At 38.6% G+C, this 17266-nt stretch overlaps 1 protein-coding gene across 5 annotated transcripts in view; it reads right to left on the bottom strand.

The window, feature by feature from the left end:
* Positions 1–1315: 1315 nt before the first annotated feature.
* LOC124184077 (protein turtle homolog A-like) overlaps positions 1316–17266 on the bottom strand; it is a 385811-nt gene continuing 369860 nt past the window's right edge. For 4 of the 5 annotated variants that reach the window (XM_046573473.1, XM_046573474.1, XM_046573471.1 and 1 more), the window contains 3 exons: positions 14691–14818; positions 4838–5006; positions 1316–4607 (listed from right to left, as the gene is read on the bottom strand). In XM_046573473.1, coding sequence (XP_046429429.1) covers positions 4516–4607; positions 4838–5006; positions 14691–14818 — 389 coding nt within the window. In that variant the 3' untranslated portion in view covers positions 1316–4515. The remainder of the gene's footprint in view (positions 4608–4837; positions 5007–14690; positions 14819–17266) is intronic. The other variant, XM_046573472.1, reaches the window with a different exon arrangement.

Raw genomic sequence — 17266 nt, 5'->3', positions numbered from 1 at the left:
AAGCATTAAATAAAAAAAAAAAAAAAAAAAAACTACGCTAACCCAATAATTGGAATTAATCCGCATTTTTGCACTTCAACTATCGGATGTTAGTAGATCTGTAAAGGCGGTTGTAATTCAATCTGCTTTACCGACCGAGCTCTTCTCGGACGATTCTCACATATCCACCGACGTTGTTAATTCACGTTTTTTGTTACTTTATCATCGAAAGTTTTTGTTATTTTAGGTAAATTCAGTCTTACCTTTTGCACTGCCTTCTTGCTATTCAGCCTTGTCGAAATTATCTTTTTTGACCATAAATATTCAACGTAACTCTAAACATCTTTATCTTCACCTGAGAAAAAGATGCACAAGTTCCTTTCCACCCTAAATCATGTGTCTGAATTTAAACCCGAGCCTTCTGTCACTGTTACGGATAATTCCCAGCTCTGAACATTCTTCTTTCTCTCTTCTCTCCGACACTTTGGCGACACACACCGGGTGACATATCCGAGTTTCAGGCGACTCACGTAATGCAGTCGTAGTTTGTAGCTATCTCATAAATCCGAGAGGAACTTTTAAATCAAGATTGAAATGTGCTTCGTCTTTACACTCGCACGGGTACCCAACGGTAGATCTTCACTCACCGCGCACGCATCTTACGAGTCTCGTTCCGTCGTGGTGGTTTACCAAAATATTACATATTTACACATTTTGTTCAGAATGTGTCGCTGATCATTTTCGACTCGACTCAAAGGCCCACGCACACTCCGCGACGTTGATTTTCGATTTATTTTATGGATCTCGCTATTTCATATCATACAAATCACCAAATTCGAAATGCTTCTCCACTGTCAACCGTATTTTGAATTTATACAAATTCAGCGATCAACGTCGCAGGGTGTATTGCATAAAAAAATGCGTTGAAAAGTTCACTCTAAAGATTTCTCCAAGAAACACTCAAATTCTCTGACTTATTTTGCTCATTCTCGATTCTCTGACCGGAGAAGAAATTCCGTGGGGTCAAATTGATTTCAGTGATTTTTGCTCGAAATATTTGATTTGTTGCAGTTCATCTTGGAATGTGCAAACTGCAGTGTCGGGAAAATGTTGAATAATTACTTCTGATCGACATTTTTTTTTTTTCTTGATACTTTCCCGCTTTGAAGATAATTTTCTGAATAACTATTCAAAATTCCCTAAGCCGCGGAATTTTTTTTAGAGAGTTTAAGTGGATACTCAAAAACTTTGTAGTTCTTTCCAACAAATTTTAGAAATAAACTTTTCACCCTATCAGCACAGCGTTCATCTTCATTATAACGTAACGAGAGTGGCCGTGTATTTTTCTGTTTGTTAATGCGTGTTTTTCTTCATTTGTGTTTTTTTTTTTTTCTTCACACGTAATATATTACACATATAACTTATACGCATACGCCACGATTGTGTCATGTGATGGTAATCGCCTTCTAATTGTAACGGCGCGTTAATTTATAATCTCGACAGATCATCGGACTATAATTACACACTATTTAGATTATTTTCATCGTTTCCACTTTATGTTACACTTTTTCTTATCGTTCCAACGATCACAAGCATTACTCATTTACATTGCTCTGCGTATCGTTGTATATTCTCCTTGACAAGTGCTTACCTCGGCGATATTTCATCGGACAATGAGCGAATTAAAGCTTTCAGTGCGAAAAGTCGCGCTGCTGAAGGACGCCACCACCAGTTGGCGCTGAAATCTTTTTCCCGTCAAATTCGTTCCTGATTTAAATTCGACGCCGAGGTGTCAAGTCGTCGTTACGGTAAATTTTCAAATCTAGTAACTTGGTCTAGATTCTAGTAACTCTTCAAGGGATCCTAATATTTGTAACCTTGTCGTAAATATCGGAATCGAGGATGGCGCTGCAAACAATGAAATTCCTTGAGCTCTTTTTGATTCTACACCGATCGAACTTTTGATTACTTTTTCCATCATCATGAAAGAACTTGACGTTTTTCATCTTGCAATGAGCGTATTCATCGACCGTGAACGAACGTATGAGTAATTCCTGTACACGTTGTCCATATAAATATTAATATATATACATATATAGTATGTTAATGTATACAAATTCATACGACTAGTATGTGGAATGATTTCAAATAATATTAAGCTACACGTATGTGTACATCGTTTATAGCCGTATATACGTGTGTTTGTCACATACGTTATATCCAATAACATATAATTCTCGTTCCTCGTATAATCATATACAATGTATATGTTATAGATATTTATATATATATATATATCATATCGCCGTGTGTCATATTGGTCAAAATATATATATATAATTGTTATTTATAAAAAGAACCGCTGCCAGTAGAACAGTGTAATAATTCCTATATATCATTCATCATATATTGTCGAGAGCAACTAAATAACTAAACTCTTTTTAATACATATTTACATAGAAGAATTAATGTGATCTAGTTATAGGTACACATTAAATTTTTACCAATAATGCGATATATCATATCGATTATACGAAAGTTTGCAAAGCTGTGTGATGATCGGTAAATTTCCATCCCCTCCCCCATTTTTTCGCACCCTTCTTCAACGACTGTCTCTCTGTTTAAATACTCTTACAACGCTGCAGGATTTTTATAGTAACGACACACTGAAAGTAAACGGAAGAAAATAATATGATTCTAGCGTCACACGAAACATTGGTTTTCAGGAGCAGCGATGAAGAATATTAAAATAATTATGCTTGATTTTCGACAATTTTTCATACCATGCTCAGATAGGTATACAAAGAATTTTTCTTACTATTATTAACATTACCATTAAAATTACTACTATTATCATTATCGTTATTATTATTATCTGTAACAAACATATGCACTATGTAATAGATCGTACAGTTTTATATGAGCATGTACAGTTGTGATTTTGATGTGAAATTTTTATTTTCATTTTTGCAAAACGCTGTCACCGTATCATTATTATTCCCTTCATTAAATTGTGTGATTTGAAGATTTGAATTATTTATTGATATGTTGGGCCAGGAAGCTTAGCGCGTATTTTGAATTGCATTAGATAATTTCATTGAGGATAGTGATTAGTTTTCTGTTGTTCGTGGGGTTCGGAACGATGAGTCAACGTCACAAATTTACCGTATTATTTGGGAAGTAAATGCGCACGTAAAATTAAATTGTTGTACAAACAACAGGGATCATAAAATAATAGGGAATATCCGAGTAATGAAATGTTGACAAGACCGGTTAAGCCTAAGAAAATATATCGAATAAGATACTCAAAAAATTGATAAAAAATTTGCTACTGCAGTCGGTAAATTGAAAAATCGGAACACTTTACAAAATATCAGTTAAAAATAAAATCAGCGGATCGAGATTTGATAGCCGTCAAATTGATGGAACCGTATCTAAGTTCGGGCTAACGAATTAAATTGTATGAATTGAATCCAGGTGTTTTTTAGGATCGGTAAAACTAAGTAGAATATCGGCGAACTTACATTTTTCAGGAAAAACGAAAATAAACACAGTAGACATATAAGTCAGGTTTTCCAGGTGAAATTTGCAGACAGTGTTCCTGATTTTATGGAAAATCGTTGTAGTTGATAAAATCTCAGTAAAATAAATCGATCGATTTTGTAAAAGATCATTCAAACATTGCCAAGATCGTTCAAATGTTAAATGGTGTGTTAATATAAAACCAAGATATAAATTTACAACTGTTTCACCGAGTATCTTGTGGAAAAACGAATAATGTCACGCTGTAGTTTGAATTCGAAAAACCGTTCCTTCGGCGGAATAATTTTGTTCCGAAAATCAATCAAGGGAGCTGTAAATGTGTTTTGTGCAATAGTCACACGGTTGGTTTTCTGAAGTCTGTACGTGAACCGTTTATCACAGTGATTGTTTAAGTAATGTCAAATAAAAGTAGCACTGAATTTTTCAGCGTCATTTGACGCGTCTACAATCCTTGCGATTTTCATTAATTGTTTATCATTTTAGGACAGTGACAAAAGGAGAGCGACAATAAAAAAAGAAAAAAAAAAAATTCACAAGCAAGATGACAGATTTATCCGTTAAGCAGTAATGATTACTGTTTCGAATGAACTGATTGATTATCGGCATTGGCCATGGATAACCTACACCGCACTGGTTCTGAAGCAATTATTCTCGGCTCGCTACCTATATTTTGACTTTCGGTAATAACGATGGCACAAATCGATGATCGCCGGGGAAAAAAACGGAAACGAAATCGACGTGACGTTAAGCCAATTCCGGGCGATAAAATATTATTGTATCTTTGGCCTGATTAAGGGTTTGACGTAACAAATGTTTATGTTTAACTCTGGGTGATATCGTTTATTGATTTAAGAAGGTGTTCGTGGTACAGGGAATCATCTCCATATGAGATGAACATCGTAAGACAACAGATTTACTTCGCATAATAGCGAAAATCTTGACACGGAGCGGCGCGAAGTTTCAGTTCCCGATGTACGCCGGCTGCTCGATAGTTTAGTAGAGCAACAGACACAAACAGAGCAACAGGGAATACAGTCTTGGCTGTTTGGCTTGTCCTCCGTGTTGCATTGCCGCAGGATACTCTCCTGAAACAAAGGAGACACTTAAATTCCCCGAAACAAATGCGTCATACAGGTCAAGAATATCGTATTCCAATTTTGTCGCCAGGATATAAACGGGAGCTTCTCTACTTCCATTTGCGCCGCTGAAATTTGAACCGCACTCACTGATAATCCCACCGTAAAATGGATTCATTGTCCAATTTGCACGAGGTGTACGATGATTAAAGTAAACCCTGCAGGTTCGAGTTTCTCACCGTTCAGCACGTGGACCATAACAGATTTTGACTGCGCGTTGCTCGGGTTGCACGTGTACTGGCCCGAGTCGGACGGCTTGGCCTGCTGGACCAGGAGGAAGATCCTCGTGCTGTCGCCCTTGTCGGTAACGACGGAAACGCCGCCCCTTGGCGAGTCGTAGTTGATGATCTGCAAGCAGAAGAAACGGGAATGATTCGAGCACCCTGAAATCAGAGCTCAAGAGTGACTCTTCGTACCCGCAGTGCAATCCCAGTCGATATACGAGAAGTTGTCTGGAGACAGATTCCCTTACCGATATCTTACCGACACTTAGCCTAGACGCAAACATTTTTTTAGAATATACCGAGTTGTAGGATATCCTCACTCTCGCTGACGTCGGTAAAACGTCGGTATAGGAATCTGCGTCTAGAACTCATCTTCCATATCAACTAATCTCTGATCGACTTCTGCGGTAACGATCAAGTTGAGCGAACGGATGAAAATGGAGCTCGATAGAGGCGCTTCTGCGATTCTTGCGAAACGATACGACCGTCGGGTAGTCCGGACGGAAAATCGGGTTACTGTGTTGTAATAGCGACCCTGTTGAAATCGACGTTAATTGCAACGTTAGCGGAAACCAGGGTGTGACCTGAGTTTCGGGGCTCGAAGGAAGACGTCTATACCGGCATCCGTTCTCTCATTCAAGCGACCGGCTGTCGCGGAAGTTTGGAAAACAAGGAATATTAAGCACGAAGGAATACGGCAGTTAGGACCGGCTCGACCCTTGAAATGGTTTCCCTGGTTCCAGCACCCTTATCTGTCTATGCCCGCTCAGCGCCGGAGCTTCTTCTATCTCAATCTAGACGAGAGACCATCCACCTTATACTACCGGCCAACGCCACCCCATCGGTCCGCTCTTGTTTCCAATCTATGCCTATACCTTCTTCTGTTTGAACTGCTAAATTCATTCGCAGCTATGACTCGCTCGGAGCCAAAACCACTCGTTCATCTTCTACACAAATATTTGTTCAGCTTGTTGAGTACCAGCCGATCTCATTCATTTCCCCGTTATCGCAATCGCTCACCGTGTAACGTTTATTCCCATTTGCCGCTCTGCTCAGCCATCGGAATCCCGCCGTTCGAACTGACTAATGTTTTATCCCCAAAATCAAATTGCCCCAATTGAGTAGTGATTTTTCCACGGTTTTTGCTCCCTGCCAGTTAAGGCATGAATATATTTGACGCAGAGTAAAATAAACGTTCTCGCACGATTTAAGGCGCACTTTGAACAGATGAGAGCGACGAACACTGCAGGCGACTACGAAGTCGGCCGGTGAGATATTCAGCTGCATAACTTTAAGTTACGCTTGATAATAAACAAACGTCGAGCGCTGCACTGTATAAGCGACCGTTGAGATGTTTGTATAAGATAGTGGAAGCTGCCTACTTTCGTTGATGAGTTGGATAAATCTGCTGCTCGCAGGGCGTTCATAAATTTTCCTCTCATTTACCTTGCAAATTAACTGCATTGTGAACCGCCCCCTGAGTGAGCTCGGGAAAGGAAGTATATCCCGACCAGAATCCGAACACTGTTAGGATTTGTATCGCGACGGAAGAAAAAACGGTCGTTCACCTGCGAGTTGAAAAAGTTCTGTGCAATTTCGATTAATCACATTTCCCTTAGGTACACAGAGAGGTAGTGTATAGAGGGCGAGATGTCGGACGTCTGCGATTCTTGGCCACGCCAAATGTTTAACTCCCTTGAAATGAAGTTTTCGATTGATCTATATATACAGCTATCGGCTCTCTGCAGTGAGTTCTCGAAGCGCTTGGAATTCCGGAATCTAGTCACGCGAACGACGCGAAACGAGTTAAAACAATGTGAGAAGAGTAAAACTGCATTCCTTGTCGATGATTCGATTCCGTCCGACCTGCCATCCCTCAAAACGGCTGCTTCTCTCGGATCCGTGAGATTCAATCTCGTTGAAAACAGACGCTTCGAGAATTTCCGCAATACGTATTTCCGTCGAATTAGGTATATTATTTTACCGCTCGAATCTCGGTCGCGGCATTGATTTCTCCTCCGTAATTCTGTATATTCGATATCCTTCACCTTATCTTTTCCGACACACGAGCTTCCGAAGATCTGAACTTTACCGTTCTGCGAGAATAGGATATTCCACAGCCATTTATTTTCTCATGGCTGTGCAGTACAAGCGTATACCGCGAATTTTTACCGCGTTTCGCAATTTTTGGCTGTCCAATTTTAGGCATCAAGTGGCACGTTTCGGATACCAAGAGACGGAGGAGACAACTTGTACCCACAGCAGATGCTTTTATTCTCGGCGCTCTAATTGGCCCTTAAGGGGGCAGATATGTACAGCATTCTCAATGTGCCCCGCATCGCGTTACATGTTCTCGGATCCCGAATGCCTGTCTCAAGAGCGCTCAAATAACATTGTGATCACTTGTGCAGCCCACGTCCACCAGTATACTGCATCCGATAACAGACGGTAATCATGAAATAGCGATAATGTCGCACGTTGTGAATTCAAATTGAATCGGAACCTGACAATGAGGGGTGAAATGATAACGTCGGTTACTTTTACTTCGTTTTTTCTGAATTCCGCAAGTTCTCAGGTGATAGAAGGTAATATATTATATGCATATATTGGCTAAGTTTATAGGGACTTGTAAAAATTACCCTGTAAATATCTGTACCACGGTTCTGGAATTTTTTTACCACTGAAACCAATCTGAAAAACCTTTCTAAAAAATAAATAAACATGCAAAGTAAGGGATGTTTGCAGAAGCAAGAACTGTATGCGAGAAAAATAGGATGGATTAGCATTTTTTAAAAGTTATTTTGAAACAAAACATTTAAAAACCTGTTACAGAATTTTCGAAAGGAGGATAAAGCTCGAGGCGGAAATTCTGTTAAAATTTGTGACATTCAAATCACGTTCGTTGAACAGGGTTTCACCAGTTAACGCATCATAATTTCAGCAAGTAATTTGTGTGAATTGACTACGGAATTACGTACGAGCTGTTCGGAATCTCTGCGTTAATACCAATTTATGGTTCAGGGGAGCGAATAAAATTTAACCTTCGGCCGACTCTAGGCCGTGTAACAGGATTATAAGGCATATTATATTCTTTGACTCTGGGAAATTCGTTACGTGTGGAACGAGGGTATAATCGGCCGTTTTAAGTACCCGTCTCAACCTCTTTTGCAAATCTGCGATATTATATCTTCATTCACCAATTACGAAGTGTCATACAAAGCCCGTATTAAAAGCCAGTGATTCACCCACCTAATTCTTATTATTTCCTTCAATTATCCTAAAATCCATACGATTGGTAGGCATCAACGTCGGAAGAATCTCATAGCAATTTGACAAATTTTCCTTACAAGTCTGGAAATATAATCTTTCGTTTCGTGTATATTCATTTTTTGAAATATCTGAGCTTCGAGTTCTGCTAATTGACCGACGCTTTGATAACTAACTGGCACAACTGGAGCACGATACAGATTTTGTTTCATGATAATTGTAAAAACGAAGTGAAACAAAAATAGAATCACATATTCGTGTAGTGAGAGATTTCAGAATCTGTCAGATCAGTCATTCATTTATTCAGTCATATTCTCTGGCGATTTTCACGTTTATTTCACGAATTATTATGCCACGGAAGTTTTTCTTTTTTTTTTCAGATGATTTGTTGGAACTAATGTGTGGGGCGAGTCGAGCGGCATGCCTAATTTAGCATTTGAATTCCAGAGGGTTAATGGTATTTTGTATACCGTGTCGTGAGAAGTGGGCCGTTCATTGGCCTCTCACGTGTTGCGTGCGCTGAACAACGCCGATTTTTAACTCTTCCTGAAAAGGTACGCGGAGTGGCACGTAACGTAATTTTTTCCCATTCGACGAGGGATTAAGTCCAAAGAAATCTTAAGAAAATTTATAGTTTCAATTGGATTTACGTTTATCGTGCAAAACTAAGAGACAAATTATAATCGTTTGGATACATTTGTACAAGAAACAAAATTCAGAAGCGAAAAGGGGCCTATTTGGTTTCGCGATATTCGAAAGACGACATTATTCGACTATTGAAAAGGCGTCTCGTCGCGCTTTGAGAAATCCATGGCAAAGAATAATTTTTCTCACAACGTAAATTGACGTCGCAGGAGACGTTAGGATTATTTTGAACCCTTTTGAAGCGACGAATTTGTGTCTTAACGCTCGGTCTAAATGAGCTGCCGAAAAAGATGAAGCTGTTTATTTGGATATTAAAGCCTTATATCCAGGGTTGATGGAAACACCGCGACGGCAAGCCGATATTTTATTCTGTCCACGGAACAACTTTTTCATTTCTTTTTCCAGCTGCCTGCGGCCTTCCGGCATTCAGTTCCCGCCCCCAGAAAACACACACAAACACCCTTTGAAGGCGCACCTCGGATTCTCCCTCACTTTCGAATCCCTCCGAGCAAACACAGATTAATCCGTAACTTTTCGGTGTAAAACAAGATATATCACGCTCAAGTTTCGATAGTCAACTTTGCCACTCACGCTTCGTCCGGATTACGCCATGAACTTCCTTCACTCGCTAGAATTTTAATCTATACCTAAGCAGGCACAGCTCTTTTGATTAAAATCTTTTTTTGAAAAAAATTTCATTGAAATTTCGTATACACGTATATATATATAAGATATATATATATATATATATATATATTATATATATATATATTGAATTTCGACTGGCCCACTCCCCAAATGGTTTCCAAATAGTTCAAAACTGATTCCATTATTTTTTCAGATTATTATCTCAACTCTAATCTGTGCCTCCAAGAGGGTGGATTTCCGCATTCGACTCTTTTAGAGGCACATTAAATGTACGTAATGGATAATAGACAGAAATCTGAAAAAATAAGGAAAATATTCTTGGATTATTTGGAAATAATTTTCAGGCCGTTTGAAATTCAAAAATGACCTTTTGAAGGATCAATGAAAAAAAAAATGTAGAAATTTTTTTGGCTACTGAATGGAAAAGAAGAAGAATTTTGATACTATGGGGCAATTTTTGGTCTTGACAGTTTCTGAACTCCCAGGATTTAACGACGAGGCTTATTCATATGTACACTTGACCCGTTCATTTAAAAATGAAAATTTTGATTTAAAATATGTTTATTCGGGCGAAGAAACAATTTTCTCTGACATGTTTTAAAAATCGATATTTTTCTCAAAATTTCCGTTATTCTCGAAATGTGAGAATAATTCTACAAAATAAATAGCAGCAGTTGATTTGTCAGAAAATATTACCCCTATTCCATACACTTGACAATTATTCAATATACAGTATACCTCGAGAAAATCATAAAAAAAATCAAAATCAACAAAGCGAATGGGTTAATTAACACGACTAGTTGCGACATGAGGTGTAATTAACGATGAAGGAGTGGCGGATGGATTAGTTTTACTCGGAGAGCAAGGATTGTGTTTCTGTTGTTATGACAATCATCGGTACGATCGCCGTGATTTTCATTGTTATTAACAAGACACGGTTGATTTCCCACTCCTCGTACCTGGAACTGTAATCAATTACTGTATCGCTAACTTTGTTCGTTAGCCACGTTATATTTATATAGATATCTCCTACAGGATTTGGGGAAGCATAACTTTTCGTTTCGCAGCTTCGATGAAAGTCTGTGAAAAGAGCTACATATCCACCCACCTATATTGTACCTTTCGAGGAATCTCCTTCATTCCTCCATCATCTCTTCGTCGTTCTTCTCGTCGAGGAGAGAAAAATAAGAAGAATTAAGCAACAGCCCTTCACGTATTAGTTTGATTGCGATTCGATCTCAAGCCGAAAGACTTGCTGAAACTTCTTTCAGCGTACCTTCTTAACGACCAGCGAGGTATAATGTGATTTGCTGGTTCCAATTTCGCTGTCGATACAATCATAACAGTCCTACGGATCCATGGAAGAACATTTCAGAGTCTACTCAGATTCCACAGATTACCAGCGTTTAGCTTCTTCGTTTGGAGAGAAAAAAAAAACTGAAATTCATTCTGCACATACCAGAAAAATTGAAAATTGATATTTCATTGCGTATATTTTTACATCCTGAGTTCCACAGAGAATCGTATTCGTGATTTGCCCGATTTCCTACAATTTCCTGACTTGCAATTAATAATTACATTTTGGATTTTATCAGTCGAGTAGTTCTAGAATTATTAAAACAACGTTTTAATCAGTCATCATTTTTTGATAAAAGTATTCAACCTTTCAAATATCGCACGTTCCGGTTGCGACCTGGTTATTTTGAGTTGACCGCCTTCCGGTTTCCGAAAGACAAGCTTTAAGTCCTCATGATTAAAACTAAACTGCATGTAACAATTTTTAAAACTCGCATAGGACTCTATCTCCTGACAAAGAGTTGAAAAGAAAATCTGTAATGGTTTTTTTTTTTTTTTTTTTTTTTGTTTCGAACGATGTGCGTGAAGTTAAAATTGAATTTAAAAATTCACGAAAAATGTAGCTGCTTCTTTTTCAACATAGATCAAGAATTGAGTCGAGCATGCTTGTCGAGTCCAAAGCTTGACAGTTTATTTTGGAAGTTTATTTTATACGACGAATCGATAGTTTGACAAAAAAAATAACGAACATTCGGCAACGTAGTGAATGATGGCTCGTATTTCAACGAAGAGTTTTAATAGTTTTTGCGCATTGATTTATCCTGCAGAGGATGTCAAGCTTCAGAATTCAGGAGAAAACACGGAAGGGCATCGCGAGCGAATCGACACGCCCGATTGAACAACGCTGTCGTATCTGCGGGGGCGTTTCAAAGATGAAAATAAGAATGGAATTCGAAATTATCCCGCATTTCAACGGTGAGATTCAATACGGCGAGCCAGATAACACACTGCAGACATCATTAAAATTTCTTGTTTCTTGTAAAAACTGGCCGGTACGAAACGAAGTGTATAATATTTTTTTGAACGATTTTTCGAAGGCAACGTAGAATCGTCTCACTACCCTTGGAATTTTTTGAGAAATTCAACTATATTGAGAAATTATAGATCGGAGCATGGTGAAATTCTCGGCGAGAACATATGGAATAGAAATAAAACGGGGAATGAGCTGGAAGAAAAATATGCTCATTCAATTCAATATATTTGGTTGATTTTAGTGAAAGCTCGAGCTTTAAGGATTCAGCCATATCACAGAAAAATAAGATACTACTATTTTTTTTTTTTTCTGCTGCGAAGCTGACAGAGAGCAAAAATTTTTTGTGTAAACAGAGTACCTTAGATCAGAGCTATTTTATTTACAGGTTTCGTCATTATCGGCTAAACTTTCCGGTAGTAATTTGTTTGACCACTCTCCAGTTTTATTTTACTTTGTTTTTATGAGTCACGTTTGCAGTGTAGGGAAAGCATTGGGCAGAAATCTTAACTGGATAGTCCAGTTGTCATATGTATATGAAAAGCAATTTTCGTGCATTATTTAGTTCGGTCTAATCATTATGAATATATTTTTCATAAAAGAATCACAATTTTTACACGGAGCTTTTGTATGATTCCCGTCAATTACATTATTATGGATCACTTTTCTCATGAAATGTATTTTAGCTGCACGCGTTTCTACGCTACTTATTATGCAAAGGAAATAAAGAAAAAACTTCTAAAATAGAAGGTACCGAACGAATTTGTAACGATTTTTTTTTTTAAATCGGTATACTGCAGTTTCAGAATAAAGTTTACTCGTAGAAAGTATTTCACATTTGGCTTCAGTATGATCCTTTGTTTTCGATAGACAATAAACTTGACCGACGTTTTCACCGAAATAAAAATTCAAACAAACGAAAGAACAGCGAATCAACTTTTTAATTTATGTCTCGCTGAAAAAGTTCAGTTTCGTTCATCAAGTTTAGAAAAATATGTATTCCGTACGGTTAATTTTATTATAATATTTCTTCCGCCTATTTTATCTAAAAAAGGATATTCTGCCAATTTTTTTTTAACAAAAGGAAGTTCACGGTGGATCAAATTCGTACGTTTTTTTTATCGAGGATATGAATAATCTCAGGGTGAATTCTAAATTTCAGCACGTTTTTCAACCTAATTATTTCGGTACACAGTTTAGGCAATTTTTGAACAAAAGCTTTGGCAACACGTTTGTACACGTACAGCGTTGATTTAAACCCACAAAAGCTCCGAGTTCAAGAGACGCGAAAAGGTAGGTCGAAGGTCGGGGAGGGCGAGGGTAGGTAATGTTGTAATCGCATGAGGACAAGTGAGTTTTTTACCGCACGCGATGCAGACCACGACGTTTGCCTCTATACTTAAACTCAACTTGACCAGTGACGAACGGATCAGCTCGTGTTTCGGCCAAAAAGCTTCCGAAACTTTCTCGCCCTTCCTTATTTTATTCACAGACTGATGGACTGCTGAAGTTGATCCGTATTCAATAATGAAAGTTCAAAAGTAAAATAGCGGGTCGATCATCTCCCGGCAATTCTCGCCCCGAATTCCTCCGGAATAATTCATTGCGTGCTCTACCCTCAGTTTAGCTTTGAAGTTAACGGAGTGTCAAAATTTTCATCCTGAACCCCACTGGATACCAGAGATGCCATTAGTCCAGGCGTGAAAATTGCACGTTCCGAATACCGAATGTCGTTCCTACTCCAAGCGAGAGAGTTACTCAGTATATGTGGATGTGTAATGACAACTTTTGAACTCGGAGGTTTTATGGCGCGTGAAGTTCTGCCAATGAATTTCACAAGTCTAACGTGTCTTTGCATAATCAAAAATATGAATAGCAAAACAGCTTTATCAGGTCATGGAAACCCAAATCAATCCACTGACATAAAAACGATGCGTAAAAGTAAGTTATTCCGTTCACTTGCTTTTCACAATCAAATTCTTACAACTGTAATCCTATTATATTTGAAATTGTTGTTTTTTTTTTTTTTTTTTGTTTAAATCAAACACACTTGAATCTGATAAAGTTATTTAAATAGAAGCATCCATAAAATCATATCGAGGAACGTTACTTTCAGTAAGGTTCTAAAAAAAATCCATTAATCAAAGTCTGTAACAATCTTGAACAATGTCGGTTGCTGCATGTGCCAATCAGACTTTCAATCTTGGTTGACTCAAGTGACTTTGCTACGGGAATATTTATTTTTCAAACGTTCTGAAGTCCCTGCAGAGGGTCTTATAGGGATCCACTTTGGATGTATTATGTATGCATGTATGTGGAAGAATTTTTTGGTACCTCGAATTCTCGTATGACAGGCAGTCATTAACTGTCCAAAGCTTGACCAGTCCCTATCGGTACTCGTATCTCAGCTTTACTGCTTCTTCTGACGAAACTTTTAATCCCACATGGATATATCGGGTGTTTCCAAGTAAACATAACAGTATGTTAGGTTGCCTTCTACTCGGGGGAACAAATATAGGTAAAACAGAGAACTACAGTTTCATTATCACTTCGGTCGAACAAGTAATATAATCATTCTAGCGTGACTCCGGAACGTGATAACTGACCGCTTCACGACTTTAAACAATTTGTCACGATATTTGTTCCCTACAGTGGTAGGTAACCCAGCAAACTGCGGTGTTCACTCGGAAACATCCTGTGTACAGCCAGTCGTCACGCGACACTCCGACTTTTCGGACATATACATCAAGCATGGTGAACTAGAGTTTTCGAATTCAACGATAGATGTTCCACTGTTCCTATCGGTCTTTGGCATCAGATACTTACGTTCCCACCTCGGAAAGTATCCTTTCCGAGGAAGGAGTGCACCCGAAAGCAGAATGAAGTGGGGGACACAAGATTTATCTTCATTAACAGACTTACCGCGTTGTTGTGATTCCAAAAAATGTATGCTGGGGGCTCTGGACTGTACCACACGATGCAGGTCAGGTTGATCGTGCTTCCACGGTTGATGTAAAGATCAGGACCACCCACAATCTCCGTTGTTGGTTCTAAAACACAAAGAAGGATCACATCAATATTGGAGTAACACAACGAAATTGAATACCTATAAAAAATATCGAAATGTCATGTAGGACAGGTAAAGAATTTTCGCGCCTTTTGGCTAATTTAACGATTACGTTTACGGAAAGGGAAAAGTTACATTCTACCTTCGGTGTAGTTTGATCCTAATGGTGGTGATTAATTTTAGGTGACAATTTTGGTACCTGGTAAAGGTGTCACGATTTGAAGAATTATTATAGACCAATTTTCAAATTCCAAGACTTAAAATAAAGATCAGACTAGCTTCTTTTATTCGTTAAGTCTTTAGTCATTAGCGAAACTTTCCGTATCAATAGCGGCTGTTTAGGGTTGACTCGAAAACCGAACGCATCTGTTATATTTTCAATCACCTTGAAATGAAATATCAATATCCAAGCTTTTGTTTATACATCGGTATTTTATCTCTTCACGTTTTGAAACAGATCTACCCAGCTCGCAGAGGGAACAATTCGGTAAATAGTTAAAGTACAGCTATCTTGTAAGAATATTAATAAAAAGTATCGATCTTCGACCAACGAATGTGATTGCTAAAAAGTGAAATTTTTTTTGTTTTACACGAAACGAAGCAGTTCACTACGAACCTAAAACCATCAGTTTCTGACCTGCAGACGATAAGAGTGGTTGAAGGAATGTGAAAACCGACGCTTTTTTCCCTCCAACAGGCCTAAAAGCGATGCAAAATTAGGTTTGTTCAACTAGTTGTTTCCCTCGGTGCAGAAAACCGGATCACGTTTTGTCCCGGAGGCAAAAAGAGAGGGTGTCCTGAAATTTCCTAGTCTGGCAGACTGCCTTACACGCCTCGGGTCGTCACGACGCCCGATTTCGAGGATGCTTTTTGTAACGCAGAGCAGCTTCCCTCGAGCGCGTGATTCATTCTCGCATTATGGTAGATTAGAATCGTTCCAAACTAAGCTGTAGCACGCGGGCCGCGATAGAGCGAGATAATAAGACCGTTTTAGTCCCGGATTAGCGACGACTCTTTGCACTTTTACGCGACGAAGAAACCTGGGGTCGTTACTCCGCTTCCGCCTCGACGTCGCTCTCCCGAAGATTGACGTTGTCCACGATTCCCCCGCACTTCCTTTTCATCCCCCCTTGAGCCTTATTGCTGTTGTTAACGGCTAATCTACCCTGGGAGACAAGCAAATTGACGGTCTCGAAAAAAAAAATCACCTCGAATTTCCACCGCTCGAGCATTGCAATTTATTATTGATTATTCCCGATTTAGTATCTAGATTATTATTGATCGCTAAAAGACAGGAATATAATGGGATGCGAAAACACGCAGCTTTTATACTTGGCGTGATAGATTTGTCATTTCCTGGATTCCAAATGGCGAAGTGGATCAGCTGATAAGTGAGAAAAATATTGCACCAATCAAAAGACCTGGTATGCATTCACAAGTCAAGATGCGCGGAAGAATTTTCTCGGCATCCGTCATTTCTCGTTGAAGAATAGCATCTCATCAAACTTTTGGAACACCGATAACTCGTAAGTTTGTTCGTACTTTGGTTTCTTCATGTACGAAAGAATTCCTAATTTATTATCCTCAGTTACGCTTCTTACTAATATTCATAATTCTTTCTTCACTACCGATCTGCATTAGGAGATTCCCAGGAAATGGAATCCAAATTCCGTTTCTCTCGTCATCTCTTGATGGCACTTTCGTAGATTCCCATACAACGCGAATATTCACGTCTCTGACACTAAAGTTGGAGAACGTGATCCTTTCACCCCGATGGACTGATTCGGTAATGCCTATCACTACACCCTGTTGGGTTGTTCACTCTTACGGTAGAAACTTTGTCGAAGAAATCGAAGAAACTGCTGCATGGGCGATTGCATCTTCCAGCTTGTTAAAAGCTCTTCTAGCCACGATAGTTATGGTGTCAACACTATGAGCAAAAAAGTTGGACGTCGCGACTTGAATTGAATAAATAAGTTTAACAACTGTGTCGTTAGTTTCATCCTGCAGAAAATCCTAACTGACATCTTGAATAATAGAATCAAATTAGCGATGGCAAAATCTCTGTCAGGGTTACAAATGTGTTGTTATAAAAAAAAGACTGTAAATACTGTTTCAAGGCAAATGTATATTTTTGGATATGTCGAATATTTGATGTGTAGAATTTCATAGTGTAATGTTTGAATAACAGCAACTGATTGGATGAACAAGTAAAAAAATGATCGTAAATAACTCTCACCCCATTGTCTATGTTCCTTTCGTCCCATTCTGGGTTAATTCTAATTCAGTCGAATTGGAAAGGCTACATAATAAAAGCAAAAGAACGTGGACTTGAAATTATTGCAAAGGGGATGGAAAGGTCGGAGCATCGGCGTTAAAACGGAATTCAACTGCGCAGTCCATTGATCGTGTTACCGATGTGGTGCAGTGA

The sequence above is a fragment of the Neodiprion fabricii genome, chromosome 5 (assembly GCF_021155785.1).
Source record: "Neodiprion fabricii isolate iyNeoFabr1 chromosome 5, iyNeoFabr1.1, whole genome shotgun sequence".
Lineage (NCBI taxonomy): Eukaryota > Metazoa > Arthropoda > Insecta > Hymenoptera > Diprionidae > Neodiprion > Neodiprion fabricii.
The sequence above is the reverse complement of the archived record's forward strand: the minus strand, read 5'-3'. Positions and strand labels throughout refer to the sequence as shown.